Raw genomic sequence first — 15,575 nt, forward strand, 5'->3', positions numbered from 1 at the left:
AAAATATCTCCATTCCGTATACCTTCTTTTACTGAAAACATGCATTTTCTCATAGCATAAATTGTTTAATGTGGCACAAGATGTGTTTACTAATAGACCCAAACGTCTTTTAGTTTTTCTGTAATAAGAAGCCAAAAGTAGAGAAATCTGCTGACACAAATAATCTATAAACAATCTCTAAATCTATAAATTGGGAAGAGTCCTTTCACAAAGGAATGGGGCACTCACAGACTATATCATCCTCAGGGTTGGCTTATAATAAGCTCACCCAAATTTTGATTTATAGATTGTTTATAGATTATTTGTGTCAACATTCTTTGGAGTAGTCAGCAGGATTTCAGAGAAACCCACCAGCGACTACCTGGAATCTACACTGAACTGACATTCAGTACCAATAGGGGCCCATTGAGCACCCCTCCCAGACCACTGCATTCTTCAGGTAATGCTGATGAGTTCTCCTGAAACCTGGACCTCCTTATTTTAAGTTGATGGTCCAGAGTTTATATGAGTTGTTTCAAACCTTAAGACATAGCCTCAGTAAGAGGAACCTAGGGCAGAAATTCCTAGGTAAGGGAAACCCAGGGGGAATTTCCTAGGCCAGGGGAGCCTAGGGGGGATTTGGAGTCAATGGGGCAGGCTGACCTTTTTAATTTGACTTTAAACTGGAAAGAATTGTGTCCACAAAGTCTGAACAAATTGTTCATGCAGTGCTCTGAGCCCCCATAGTAGTTTTAGACTGCTGGTGGGAGGGGCCAAGACACAACCTTTTTGGGGAGTGACACTCACAAGCAGCACACTTCTGACCCACAGCACTGCCCCTAGAAATTGTCCAGACTTTATAGTAAAATGAAACTAAAAGAAAAACAGGAAATTGAGCTTCTAAAAGCTGTCCAGTTCCTGAATGGGCAGCCTCCCCTCAGAACTCCGGCTGGCTTCATGCTGAAACTTGCAGGTGCTTAATGAAATGCAGATAGCTGGAAAGGCTGGCATGGTAACCCAGGATAATGTAAAATCTTACCAAGCTTGTTTCATGTCCTGAGAGCTTGGCTTAATAACCTTCAGGTTGAGGTCCCAAAATATGGTCAGGCAAAATGCAGTTGTACCCTATTTTGCAGTCAGAGATAGTCAGACAGAAATGTGAGTTGCACTCCATCCATGGCTAAGGGTCCTACTAAACTGCTGCCAGCCTCAGGGGAATTACTTTGGCCATTAGAAGGAACATTCTGATTAGATAAGATCATTTAAAAAGTACACTTAAAAAGCAAAGACTTTGAAATTCCAAAATAACCTTATTGAAAGTTTTGTTGCAAAAAGCTAATAAAAAATGAAGTTATAAAAGGTACTTAAAGGAATAAACCCATGACTTTTGTCAGGGAAGAGGGAGACTCCCCCTCCACCCTTTCCCTTGATGGTGCTCAGGGCAAGCTGCCCCAGGAAGCACCACTCTGGTATGTGGGTTATTTCAAGCTGAAGACAATAAGGACATTTGACCTCCCCCACTAACTGCCTAAAAAATCTGACATGGTGGCTCATTCCTGGAACAGATCTTCTATCATGATGGCTATAAAGATAATGTAAAATAGATGTTACAATGGGAGGGGCACCAAGCACCTTTTATCAAAAAACTCTATCTCTCCCTGACCAAATTATCAATAGATGACCCTGAAAAGAATTGTCCTTCTGCCCTCTGAAGTCCCAGGCCACTACCCACCCCCAACACGTTCCTTCGCCTTTAGCTGCAATACTTAAGCAAGCAGCTTAGACAGAGGGACGAGTTGCTCATTTCTGAGTTTCTCCCATGTATACATGTTATTAAACTTGGTATTATTTTCTCCTGCTAACCTGTCTTGTTGATTATTTGGCCAGCCAGAAGAACCTTAAGGGAAAGGGCAGAGGGAGATTCTCCCTCTTCCCCTGACAGTTTTGGCGTAGTCGGCAGGATCCACACTGGCTGGCAAGTTGCCTTCTCTGGCTGGAAGACCTGCCTTCTCCCTGGACTACTGCAGATGATGAGATACGGGAACGCCTGACGAAAGCCGGCAAAAGGTAAGACTTCTTACCACGTCAGCCTCCCGGAATCTCTATCTGCGGAGTCTGGCGGAAGGAAGTGGTGAGAATTTTTTCTCTTTCTAAATTTAGATTGGCAGGAGAAAATATTTGGGAAACTAGTTTCTTGGGCTTTTAGTGACTCTTGGTTTAAATTTGGTAGAGTACTCTTGGTTTTTGATCTTGATCCTTTTTCCTCCCAGAGGTAGTCTCTGTTTTTCTCTTTTGTCTGTGTCTTTTGTCATAAGAAGGAAATACCATAGGGTAGGACGCAGGCATAGGCCCTATAAGCCTGCTGTCTGGGCCGGCCCCACAGACTGGTGAGTTTGCGGGTCTCACCAGACCGGTGTCTACAAACTTTGCTGTGGGTTATTATGCACATGAAGTGAAGGTCATTGCCAAGGGCATCTTGGAAGCCAAAAAGGCCGCAAATTTAAGTGGGCGCGGGTCAAGCAGTTAAGAGCCAAGGGCGCTCGCCACTTTCAGAAGACTCCCGTGACAGGATAAGTTGGATCACGGAACGGGGTAGATGACACAGGTCCCCCGCCAACTGCAAGAAAATGTCCGTGCAACGACGAGGTACTCTGTAAAAGCACACAGTCCCCAACCCTGCGGCACCTCCCCCCCAGGTGTTATTCTGGCTCCAAGAGACCTAAGGCGTGACTAAAGCTGTCACTGTGCACATAAAAAAAAAAAAAAAAAAACCGGATGAGGTTTTTCCTTCTGTCTTGTTCTGTGTCCTGAGAAAACTTGGCTTTGTGACCAGTGAGAATATTCTCCTTGGTCTCCACCATACGGAAGGTGCATTTACCGGGGTGCACCTTGGTGGCCAGTCGAGTAGACTGGGGTTCCGAACTGTCTCTTTGTCCGGCTGTGCCAAGCTCTCAGGGGAGTTTGTCATAAAAGGCCCAGTCCATAAGGGCTTTTGTCGTCTTTACCTTCGTTGCTTGTTAGTGCTGGAAAAATCCCATTCCAGTATCGCCTGCCCGGTGTCACAGATTAGCGGGTCTGTGACTGGAGGCGTCCCACACTATTGTGGGAGACCGGAGACACCGTTTTCACTACACCATCCTTACCGCCTGTGCAACGAAGGTCTTTACTTTCTCTGAATATCTTTGGGAGTGAATTCTGTGGATCATGGGGGCTACCTCATCTGCTCCCTCACCAGGGACGCCTCTTGCGTCCATGGTGAAGATTTATTCTAAGCGTGGCAAGTTACCTCCGGGTCTTTCCTTAAAAAGACTTATTGGATTGAGTCACTATTGGAATAAATATACAAACGAAGATCCTACTCGTCAATGGCCAGACGACGGATCCTTTGAATTGGAAAAACTTCTAAATTGGGGGAAAAAAATGTTTTGAGAGCTCTCACATAATTGTTTAATTGGTACCTAAGAAAAAAGGCCAAAAAAAAAGGAAGGGAAAAATTTGACTAGCCTTAAGACCTTGACTCAGGTTACAATTGAATTGAGAACATGTAAAAGTGTAAGTGTTGATAAGATTATAAAGGTTGGAATGTTTGAACTAATTTTATATAAAGAGGTTACATTAACTTTGCCTGAGTATGTTTTAAAATGTCTGACTGGGAGTGCTTCCCTTGTCCAAAATTAGAAGACCAAGACCTATTGATAAAAATCTTGATGATAATTATGTTTAAAGGTATAAGAGGGGACGAAATTTACATGAAATTTTGTAAGAAAAAAACTGATGTTATTTCTATTACAGAACTGGTTAACAAAAATAGTAATTTAAATGATGGCTAATTTTATCTGAAGTCTTAGTAGGCAATCTAAATAATTATTGGGAATAAGTAACTAAATAGTTGTGAAAAAGATGAATGTTAGATGAACTTTAAACAATAATTATGTGTTATGGTGGTTACAACTTCCAAACTCTTTTTGGTGACTTAAAACTTGAGAGTTTTGCTAAATTTTATGATAAAAATTCTCTGAGTATCATCATTTCCAAATAAGATAAGATATTAGACATTGATTGCTAAATGTACATTTGTCTACTTTTGGCTTTTCATTACAGGAAAACTAAAAGATATTTTGGGTCTATTGGTAAACATGTGTTTTATTAAAAGATTGTACTATAAAGTAATGTGTTTCTAGAAGTTATGAAGTGTTTATAAATTTTCCAAGCCACAAGATACTAATGTAAAAGAAAGTTTATAATTGTTTACTTAGTTTTTACTTACAAATTAAGGTTTCTAAGGGTTAAAATTTCTAATTAATATATGTGATTGAAGCTACTAAAAAAATTAAGAAAAACATGTCTGTGTACAGGGAAAGTAAGATGTATAAAGGTACAAAGAATGGAAATATTTTGTTTGGTTAAGAAAGATAAATTTGTCCTCGAGTACTAGGAGGGAAAAGAAAGACATGGGACAAATTCTGAATGTAAAAAGAAAGTTATAGAAGGTTTGTGGAAGAGGAATTCTGGAAAAGGAGTTTTATGCATGGTCAAGTTGGCTAAGATTGAAATGAATTTAATTAAGTAAATGAATTTTAATAGCAGAAATAAGCTGGTGCAAAATTAAAATTTGGTCTTCTGTCTCTTAAAAGGATAATTTGCTTAAACTTGATAAAGAGGTTACAAAAGATTTTTCTTTACCTTTGAGTAAGTCTACCTAAAAGACAGGAAAAAAAAAAAACTGTTAAAATAATTTCCTACGTTCAAAAGACTGAGGTCTCTCTATTAAGGCTTTTGGACTGTTAATGCTCTGTTTGCTTTGATTGTTTATATTTTTGACAAGCTCCCCCAAAATTCATATCTTAAAGTCTTTTTTTTAACTTTTATTTCTTTGAGAATTTTCAAAGGGCCCTGGAACTTCTCATAGAAATTTTCTCTCTTCCTATAAGGGGAAAGATACTAAACTTATTAGGCTTATTCAATATGTTCAATTACATGGAAAGCATTGTCAGACCAGTGATGATAAGCCTGCTTAGGTGCTATTATGTGGGCAAATGTTATTGATATAGGTGTTTTAAAATTGTATAACATTACTGAAATTCTGATCTGTCCTGGTTATCAGTCATTATTCTGGTTATTATTATTTTAAAGTGTTGTATGTCCCAAAATTAACCAAATTTCTCTGTCAATTGCCATGTTGAGGTCTTGTTGTTTACAGACTTATTTCTTTGCTCTAATGCTTTTGCAAAATGTTTCAACTTCAGAAAAATTCATAGAAAGGACTCTGATATTTACACTGGAATACAGGTTTCTGACAAACTTTCTGATCATAAAACTGAACTTGGTAAGAAATTACGGAAATCTGATGGAGAGACTGATAACTTCATGAAGCTGCTAACAAAAAGATTGGGATCAAGAATGGATTACACAGGACTGAATGAACTGATAAGGATGATTATAATTTTTATGTTTTTTCATTTGAAGTATTGCTGAATTTTTAATGTTTTGTTTTTTCAGATTTAAGGAAAACTTTTTCTCTTTTCTCCTGAGCTAGCTATGACATAACAATTTGATAAATGATACTTTTGTAAGCAAAATTGAAATATTTACCTTTTTCTCTCTACCTGATCCCTCAAATTTAGAAACTCTTAGTAAGTGAGTATTGTTGTTTTCATGGCAATATAGTTATTTGCATAAGTTCAATAAGAATCTCTTCTCCTTATAACAGGACACAATTGGAAACACTGGTTCTATTACCAAGGTTGTGACTGGAACATCATATTTGCAATATAACCATACAGCCTTTGAGGAATGAAGATTGGACTTTATGGAATAAAGCCACGTGGAAATATTGGCCTGGTACCTTATGTTCCAAGCAGCACTTACCAGGATAAGTAAAGAATGTCACTTATCTGGCAGGTACAAGGAACCTTGAAATATTTTGGAGAAACCTCGGAATAGAGGAATTCACCCAAATCTATAGGTATTGCAGGCAAAGTCTGATGACAAAATCCTTGGCTTGGCTTTCCTGGCCTCGAGAGACCTTTAAAGTTCAATGTGAGATTCCTTATAAAAAGTTCCAGCAAAGCAGATTTAAAAGAGCCTATGTGATCAATTGCTATTCTTGCTGTACTTATGTAAATAATTGGGCCAACTCTATTGGAACTAGACTTATTTTGCAAACTAGTTTTAATTTTGCTATCTTAATAAAAATGAGGGTGATTTTAGAGAGAAAAATTATATTTCAGTAAAAACTATTTCAGTATAAATTTGCGGATATTAGATCCTAGTTTTGTTGTCTTTTGAGGTTTTTGTTTTATATCTGTTGACTGGACTGGATCCTGATTTCTTCTAGTCTCCTGAAATATCTGGCTACAGATGTCCAAACTAACGTTTTTGATTTTTTCCATCATTTTCATTTGAAATCACTGAGAACTGAACCTGCCCTTTTTCCTGAAGCCTTACAAACTGAAGCTGATGAACTTGATATAAACTTAAGAGATGACCTGACGACACCATCAGAGACATTTTAAACTGCAAAAGATACTTTGACGCTGACATCTAAAATTCTTCTTCACTGGCTGTCCTCTGAACTCAAAAACTGGTTTACAATTTGCTCTAACCATTAATCTTGTTTTTCTTTCGTTTACACAAATATGCTTTTGGAGTCTGCCATGTTGTTGGCACAATTTGGAAATCCCGTGGATTCTTAACTTCTGCAGGAACTCCTATTGCTAATGGACACTTAATTGCAGCCTTATTACAAGCTATTCACCTTCCTTCAAAAATTGCCATTGTTCATTGTTCAGCCCATACTAAGGAGACTGATGTCACATCTTTAGGGAATGACAGGGCTGACAGAGCTGCTAAACATGCAGCTCACTATGGACCCCCTTATCCGTTTTCCACCCAATTCTTAAACCTGCCTTTATCCCTGACTGATGTTATTAACTATCAGGCAAATGCCCCACAATCTGAAAAAGACAATTGGATACAAAAGGGTGCCAAACAATTATCAGATGGATTATACATTGGACCAAATGGACTTCCAGTAGCTCCTTTTCTTTTGACTTTTTGGCTTGCACTTATCTCCCACCAAATGGGACATATGTGCAAACGGGGGATAGTTAAGGAACTAAAAGACAATTGGTTTTGCCCTGGCATCCATAAAATTTCTGACCAAATCACCTCCCAGTGCACAACTTGCAAATCTTACCAAGTCTCTGGGAGAAATCAGTGTGATCCAGGAAGTCCTCCCAGGCCCACGCTGCCTTTTGCGGCACTCCAAATGGATTTTATAGACTTGCCTTCAGCTTTAGGTTACTCTCACTGTTTGGTTATTGTCTGCATGTTTAGTGGATGGACTGAATGCTATCCGACCAGACATGCAGATGCCACAACAGTGGTAAAGAAATTAATAACTGAAGTTATTCCTCGCTTTGTCATTCCTTTATGGATTGAATCAGACCAAGGAACTCATTTTACAGCAGAGATAAACCACTTGCTTGCAAAAACTCTGGGGTATTCATTAAAATTTCATACCCCATATCACCCTCAGTCATCAGGGCAAGTGGAACATAAAAATCTAGATATAAAAAGAACTCTAAGAAAAGTCTGTCAAGAAACTGGACTTAAATGGCCAGAGGCTCTGCCCTTGGCCCTTATGAAGATTCAAAATACTTCAAATAGAAGGCATGGACTGACTCCTTTTGAAATAGTTTTTGGACATCCGATGCCTACTGGCGTCTCTAAACCTTCAATTCCTGGATTAAATGAATATTATGGGAACTTAAGTGAACAATTTGATGCTATGACTTGTTATATACAAAAATTAACTAGTATACTTGAAGCATATCGTCAACAGGTAAAAGAGGCGTGGCCCCCACCTTCAGACAAGCCTTGCCATCCCTTTCGACCAGGAGACCGGGTGTACATCAAGGTCTTTAGAAGAAAACACACACTGTCACCTCGCTGGGAAGGACCTTATGAAGTCTTACTGACGACCTGCACTGCCATCAAAATAAAGGAAAAATCTTCCTGGATCCATGCGAGCTACGCCAAAATAGACCCAGAACATCACTCTCAAGACAACTGGGAGATAATCCCCACAGGTGACCTTAAACTAAGGATTTCGAGGGCCAAAACCCAGGCCCCAGAAGCAGCCGACATTACGAAGTAGACAGCTTTTCCCAAGATCACGGATCAAGAAAACCTACTTTGACCCATTTCCTCCCCCTTGCTTCAAAACTCCCTATATATATACACGCTCACACACACAAACTATTAGTGGATATATATATATATATATTTTTAAATCATTTATTGGAAAGCTGACTGGAGAGTGCTGGTCTCTATCTGTCCCTCTTCCCCTCTCTAAGTCTCCGCTATGGGCTCTTTTCCGATCTGCGTCTTGCTTTTACTAACCCTCTCCTTTTCAACAGGTCGGGCACAGACCAAACACCCCCTTATGCCAGTTTACCAAGCCCTAGCCACGCTAACTAATCAATCTGACTGTTGGTTATGTCAACAGCTAGATAGTGCAAAAGAACCTGAACTAGTCTTTGTTCCTGCTGATATGAACACCTGGTGGACTAAGTACAGAAAATGGATGAATAACAGAGTATGGTATCCGCAACAAGGGAAACTTCACTCTGCTTCTTCTCCTGGTGAGTCACTTGGGTCCCAGAAAGACTACTTAGAAGGTCAAGGACTGTCCCTTGCCCAAGTACAAGCAATAGGTGAAAGTTTTTCCCTCTGCATTGAAAGTAAACATGGCGCTGGACCTTTCCTGGGTGACATACCGAGACAATATTGCAGTCAAACTCTGTGGTTTGATTCCGCAGGTGGCATCTTCAGAACTCTCAAGGGAATTGTAAGTGACTCTATCACTACTCCCTCTGGCACAAACATTTGCTAAATCACCAAGTGCTCTGGATGGCCTATGAGCCACCCGTGTGCAACTTGGGGTATCGCAGCTATCCGCATGGTTAGGCTGCCCAATGCCACAGACTATATATGGGTGGATCAAAAATCTGGACTCACCTGGTCAGGTGACAAGACCAGGCTTTATAGCTGCCAAAATCAGACTGCAGGCCTCCTGTACCAGCTATTCCGCAATCTATTCTGTTCTCACAGACTGACAGGAGCTCATGGGAAATGGAGATGTTTAGGTAGTAACAGTGCAAGTGGCACAGATCATGAAATAGTCCAGATCCTGGGAACTACAGACTCAATTCTAACCTTGTCTTTAAACTACACTGGTCTTTTCATTTTATGCGGCAACAAAGTGTATAAAGGATTCCCACCTAATTGGTCAGGACGATGCGGACTTGGATACCTGGCTCCTTCTGTCACCAAACACTCCACCTTAAATGCTAGCCAAATTACAAACTTGGGTTCGTTTGTTCATAAGATTGTGCCACATAAACGTGCCAGTCGAGAAATCGTGGAAAATCCATTTGTGTATCACAACTCCAAGTTCTTTTCAGCCTTGAGAGTCCTATTCCCCAACTTTGGAGATTATGAGTTGGAAAAGGCAATATTAAATCTCTCTATGGTAATGGAGCAAGAGTTCAACACCACCATGCAAACCTTGAACATACTCCAGTCAGAGATTAACAGCCTAGCATCTGTGGTGCTCCAAAATCGATGTGCTCTGGATGTGCTCACTGCCCAGCAAGGAGGAGCATGTGCAATCATTGGAGAAAAATGTTGCTTTTCTGTGAATCAAACAGGTCAAGTAATATCTAACTTAAATCTATTAAAAGAGAAGATTGACATTTTTCATCAGATAAACGAAGCTCACACATTTTATTGGACTGACTTATTTCCAGGACTGGGGGACTGGTTTAATGGAGTGTGAGGAAAAGTGCTCCGATTTGTTCTTTTCTGCCTGTTCATCCTCATTCTAATCTACGTTCTTTTCTCTCTTTGCAGACTTCTTATCACTCGGATACTAACACGATTTCTCTCTCCACAGTCACCAGCTCAGCTTTTAATATGTGAAACTTCTAGGGAAGTTTCAGAGGAGGGAACTGATGGTGCTCAGGGCAAGCTGCCCCAGGAAGCACCACTCTGGTATGCGGATTATTTCGAGCTGAAGACAATAAGGACATTTGACCTCCCCCACTAACTGCCTAAAAAATCTGACATGGTGGCTCATTCCTGGAACAGATCTTCTATCATGATGGCTATAAAGATAATGTAAAATAGATGTTACAATGGGAGGGGCACCAAGCACCTTTTATCAAAAAACTCTATCTCTCCCTGACCAAATTATCAATAGATGACCCTGAAAAGAATTGTCCTTCTGCCCTCTGAAGTCCCAGGCCACTACCCACCCCCAACACGTTCCTTCGCCTTTAGCTGCAATACTTAAGCAAGCAGCTTAGACAGAGGGACAAGTTGCTCATTTCTGAGTTTCTCCCATGTATACATGGAGAAAGCAGGGAAACTGAGTTTCTCAACACAATAGCAGTGATTCTCATCTGAAATACTATCTTCAGCTAAAGACAAAGGAGGATGTTGGGGGTGGGGGGAGTCAGTTATGGGAGATTACCAGTAAGCACAGTAAACAAGAGTAAGGTTATTATGCAGATGTAAGGCATCCTTTCCACATTGATAAGTTTCTAAAAATGAGGTCATCCCCCCTCTTCCCAATACAGAGAGGGAGATACCTTTACAAATGGAGATTTCCCTTATAAATGTAAATGTTTGTCTGGCAACTCCTAGCAGGGCCACCTAGAGAATGTGGCCGTGAAGAGACAGAATTATAGTAATCAAGAGTATGTAGATTTAAGTCTTCTTCTTCCATCCTGATAAGAGTTTTCACAGATAAGGTCATCCCCCTGTCTTTCCACTGCACAGAGGGAAATATCTTTACAAATGTAAATATTTGGTAAACAGAACTTTGTTAAGAATGGGCTTAGCGAGGACCCCGCCAATCTGTCCATACCTAGAGTTAAATTCCTTTGGGCAGTTAGTGGGGGAGGTCAAATGTCCATCAGAGAAAATAATCAAGGTAAAGAGACATATTTCAGGATGGCCAAATTTTGATCTCCCACACTTTATAGACACCCCCATAATCTGCTCCTAGAGTTAATGAGACTCTGTGAGATTTTCTGGGAAACTGCTATGTTAAAGATTACTGGAACTGTTCAAAACTGCCAGGTAGTTACTGTTTGCCCCAGCTGAAACCTGACAAAGTATTTGAAATGATTTAGCAACTTATGATCAGAAATTTGGCCAAACTGGAAGCTGATATTCAGAGCCTGATAGGAATTTTTTTAGGCCTTCTTCCCTAAATTAAAATAAAACTAAGCACCCAGAGGGAAAAAAGCAAACTAGGGTGATTGCAGTTGGACAGGTAGAACAACTGTCCTCAACTTACAAACCCTTGTAAGACTGGAAAAGCAGCTCTCAAGGCAGTTCAGATTCCACCCATTCCTTTATCTCAGAAAGGGTTATTGCCTTGCCTCTCCGGCAACTGTTATCTAGCCCATCACCAAGTCCTAAGACTGAAGAGAAAAAAAAGGAAAAAGGCCAGAAAAACGGCCATAAGAGCACCCTTGCCCAAAATTTAGCATCTTGAGTGTCTTCTCCACAAATATTAGTAAAAGAGGCTTAAAACACAATTGGGATTCATAACTAGGGAGCTTTGTATTTCTGTACCTGATTCATGGCGTAATTTTAAAACAACAGCTGTGGAGTCTTTGTGTATGTGTGTCTATATGTATGTTATATATGTGTGATATTTTACCTCTGGATGATATGGCCAAAATTAAGAGCTCTATTTAATTGGCTTAAAGTAAGCACTTACATAAATTATTTCTAAATGCAACTTACTCAAATGTCTTTCACGTTAATCTGATAAAATTAGTCTTTGGTAAATGAATGCTTATTTAAGATTGTTGGTTTGATTAAAAGGGACAAGTCCTCAGAGTTTCAGCATTGGATATGATGCAGACATGCAGCCTTGTTCTACATTTATAGGTCAAATAAGCTGATGTTATCTCTATTACAAAACTGGTTAATCTTAGCTGTATATCTGTTTATCTTATCTAGATATTCAATTAATTTTCCATCATTTAATTTCATTTAGCAAAACTCTAAGGTTTCAAGTTACCAAAAGATTTGGGGAAGCTCTTTTAAAGTCCACATACCATAAAACATAATTATTGCACTTAAAATTCCTTATTTCATTAGCACCTATATAATTCATTTGTTCTTAACAGTCATATTTAGATTATTCACGAAAATTTCATGAGACATTAAAGCAGTTGGCTGTCATTTTAAGTTAATCTTTTATTGCTGACAAATTTTATAACAGTGATAACATGAGCTTATTTGATTAATAACCCAGGTAGAATAAAAGTTGTATGTTTCCATTATATCCAGTGCTGATAACTCTGAAGACATGCCTATTTTAATTAAACCAACAAACTTAAACAAGCTTTTATTACCAAAGATTATTTTATAGCATGTTAACTTGAAAAACATTTGGATTAGTTTCTATTATATTTAGAAATAATTTATATACGCTCTTACTTTAAGTTCACTAAAGAGAACTCTTTTTAGAAAATAATTTTGTTAATACCCTCTGGAGATAGAAAAATATCAAACATATAATGTACATACATATATAGAGACTGACACAGAGATCTTATAGCTTTCATTTTAAAATTTTCAGCCATGAATCAGGTAGAATACAACACTCACTAGTTTATTAATAATTGTGCCTCTAGCAGATGGAACAGTTAAGGTTACCCGCTTAAAAGTTCTTGTTGTTGTTGTTGTTAATATTTGTGGAGAAGACTTTAAGATTTATCTTTGCTGTAGATAAGGAGGCTATGAACTAGATTTGGGGTGAGAGAGCTTCTCTAGCAGCTTGTATGTAAAAGGAAACATTTTTCCCTTTTTTTTCTTTAACCTTAGGCTTTACTGATTGAGCTAGCCAAGCTTAGTCTCAGGTAACTGTGGGCTGTTATCTCCTGGGGTGTGTACATTCTAAAGATATGGAAAATTCTAAAACTTCAAAGGACAGAGAGAAAAACATGCAAGTTTTTTCCTAGGAGTTTCAGGGTAATTGTGATTTAAAGTTTTCCTTCAGCCTTAGGAATTGGGCATAGTCTAAATAAGACTTCTTGGAGACATTACAAGGCTCTCATGCCTGCTAACACAACATCCATTCTGCAGGATCTGGGCCATCATTTTGATCATGGATCAAGGAGTAACTTTACTTTCTGGTCTTATTATTTCAGAAATACATTTTGTAAGGCTATAGATGCCATAGATAGTGTTCCTCTGATGGATCTGGACAAAGCAAATTGAAAAACCTTCTGGAAAGGAAAAAACATTCTACATGCCCATTAAGAACATTCATGATTCATGGGAAGAGGTCAACATATCAACATTAACAGGAGTTTGGAAGAAGTTGATTCCAATGCTCACGGATGACTTGGAGGGGGTTCAAGACTTGAGTGGAGGAAGTAACTGCAGATGTGGTAGAAACAGCAAGAGAACTAGAATTAGAAGTAGAGGCTGAAGATGTGACTGAATTGCTGCAATCTCATGATAAAACTTTAATGGATGAGGAGTTGCCTCTTACAGATGAGCAAAGAAAGTGGTTTCTTGAAATGGAATCTACTCCTGGTGAAGATTCTGTGAAGACTGTTGAAATGACAACAAAGCATTCAGAATATTACAAAAACTTAGTTGATAAAGCAGTAACAGGGTTTGATAGGACTGACTCCAATTTTGGAAGAAGTTCTGTGGGTAAAATGCTACCGAACAGCATTACATGCTACAGAGAAATCATTGGTGAAAGGAAGAGTCAATCAGTGTGGCAAACTCCATTGTTGGCTTATTTTAAGAAATTGTCACAGCCAACCCAACCTTCAGCAACCACCACCCTGATCAGTCAGCAGCCATCAACATCAAGGAAAGACCCTCCCCCAGCAAAAAGATTACAACTCGCTGAAGGTTCAGACGATGGTTAGCATTTTTTAGCAATGAAGTGTTTTTAAATTAATGTATGTACATTCTTTTTTAGACATAATGCTATTGCACACTTAATAGACTACAGCGTACTGTAAGCATAACATTTTTACGCACTGGAAACCAAAAAATTCATGTGACTCACTTTACTGTGACATTCATTTTATTGCAGTGGTCTGGAACTGAACCTACAATATCTCCAAGGTATGCCTGTATAGTTTCAGCTCTTAGATTTAGGTCTTTGATCCATTTTGAGTTAATTTTTGTATATGGTGTGAGGTAGGAGTCTGACTTCTTTCATGTGCACGTGGATATCCAGTTGTTGCAGCACAGTGTGTTGAAAGGACTATTGTTTCCCCCAATGAATTGTTTTGGCACTCTTGTCAAAAATCAATTGGCCATCAAGAGAATGAGAAGACAAGGCACACACTAGGATATTATATTAAATATAAGTTAATATATAAATATACTTTTATATTTCTAAAAGACATATTGGATAAAGGATCGTTATCCAAAATGTATAAAGAACTCTTAACAAACAACAATAAGAAAACTAAGAATCCGACAGTGCGCTCGGCGTCTCCTGGATCTGTCTCTTGCTTCAACAGTGTTTGGACGGAACAGACCCAGGGACGCCCCCTTCTTCCAGCCTCCGACCACCCTCCGACCTCTTTTCCAGTCGCAGCCTTTGGCCCAGCTTCTCAGTCATCTTCTACTTCCGGTGGGACCAACCAACACCAATTTTTTGACCTCAGCTCCTTACTGCTGTCAACCCTGAGCTCCCAGATTGGCCAGAATTATTCTACCGAAGTGGAGGCCACGGTCAACTGCCTGGTCAACATGTATCTGCAGGCCTCTTACACCTATCTCTCTCTGGGCTTCTATTTCAACTGCAACGATGTGGCTCTGGAGGGCCTGTGCCACTTCTTCTGCAAGTTGGCGGAGGAGAAGTTCGAGGGCACCAAGAGTCTCTGGAAGATGCAAAACCAGCGCGGTGGTGACACTCTCTCCCAGGACTTGCAGAAGCCATCCCAGGATGAGTGGGGCAAAACCCTGGAGGCCATGGAAGCTGCCATGGTCCTGGAGAAGAATCTGAACCAGGCCCTTTTGGATCTGCATGCTCTGGGTTCCACCCACCCAGATCCCCATCTCTGTGACTTCCTGGAGAACCACTTCCTAGACAAGGAAGTGAAACCCATCAAGAAGATGGGCAACCACCTCACCAACAACCGCAGGCTCGCTGACCCCCAGGCTGGGCTGGGCTAGTATCTCTTTGAAAGGCTCACCTTCAAGCATGACTAGGAGCCTCCGGAGTCCAGCAGCCTTTGAGGGGCCCCTCGCGCAGCCCCCTGATGTCAGAGCTTCTGCCTGAGCCTCTCCCTGCAGCTGCTAGGTAGCTTTTTAACCACCCTGGAGCCCTCTCCCAAGCTATGGACCAAATAGAAAAATAAAGCTTTTTGCAGCAAAAAAGAAAGAAAACCAAGAACCCCATTAAAAAGGGGCAAAAAATCTGAACAGACACGTCACCAAAGAAGATATACAGTTGGCAAATAAGTGTATGAAAAGATACTCCACATCATGTGTCATTAGGGAATTGCAAATTAAAACAATGAGATACC

The 15,575-nt window shown here is 39.8% G+C and overlaps 2 protein-coding genes across 2 annotated transcripts in view; both read left to right on the forward strand.

Annotated features, from left to right (window-relative positions):
• The window catches only part of LOC131398502 (leucine-rich repeat-containing protein 74B-like), an 84,855-nt gene that overhangs the window by 40,089 nt on the left and 29,191 nt on the right, over window positions 1-15,575 (forward strand). The gene's annotated exons all lie outside the window — the stretch shown is intronic.
• Window positions 14,441-15,237, forward strand: LOC131398503 (ferritin light chain-like). The gene has a single exon (XM_058532102.1). The coding sequence runs from the start codon at window positions 14,473-14,475 to the stop codon at window positions 15,220-15,222; it is 750 nt and encodes a 249-aa protein (XP_058388085.1). The 5' UTR covers window positions 14,441-14,472; the 3' UTR covers window positions 15,223-15,237.

Source organism: Diceros bicornis, chromosome 35, assembly GCF_020826845.1.
Source record: "Diceros bicornis minor isolate mBicDic1 chromosome 35, mDicBic1.mat.cur, whole genome shotgun sequence".
NCBI lineage: Eukaryota > Metazoa > Chordata > Mammalia > Perissodactyla > Rhinocerotidae > Diceros > Diceros bicornis.

Excerpts from the sequence above, each read along its gene's own strand:
- LOC131398503 (XM_058532102.1), top strand. The coding sequence starts at position 14,473 with ATGTATAAAGAACTCTTAACAAACAACAATAAGAAAACTAAGAATCCG.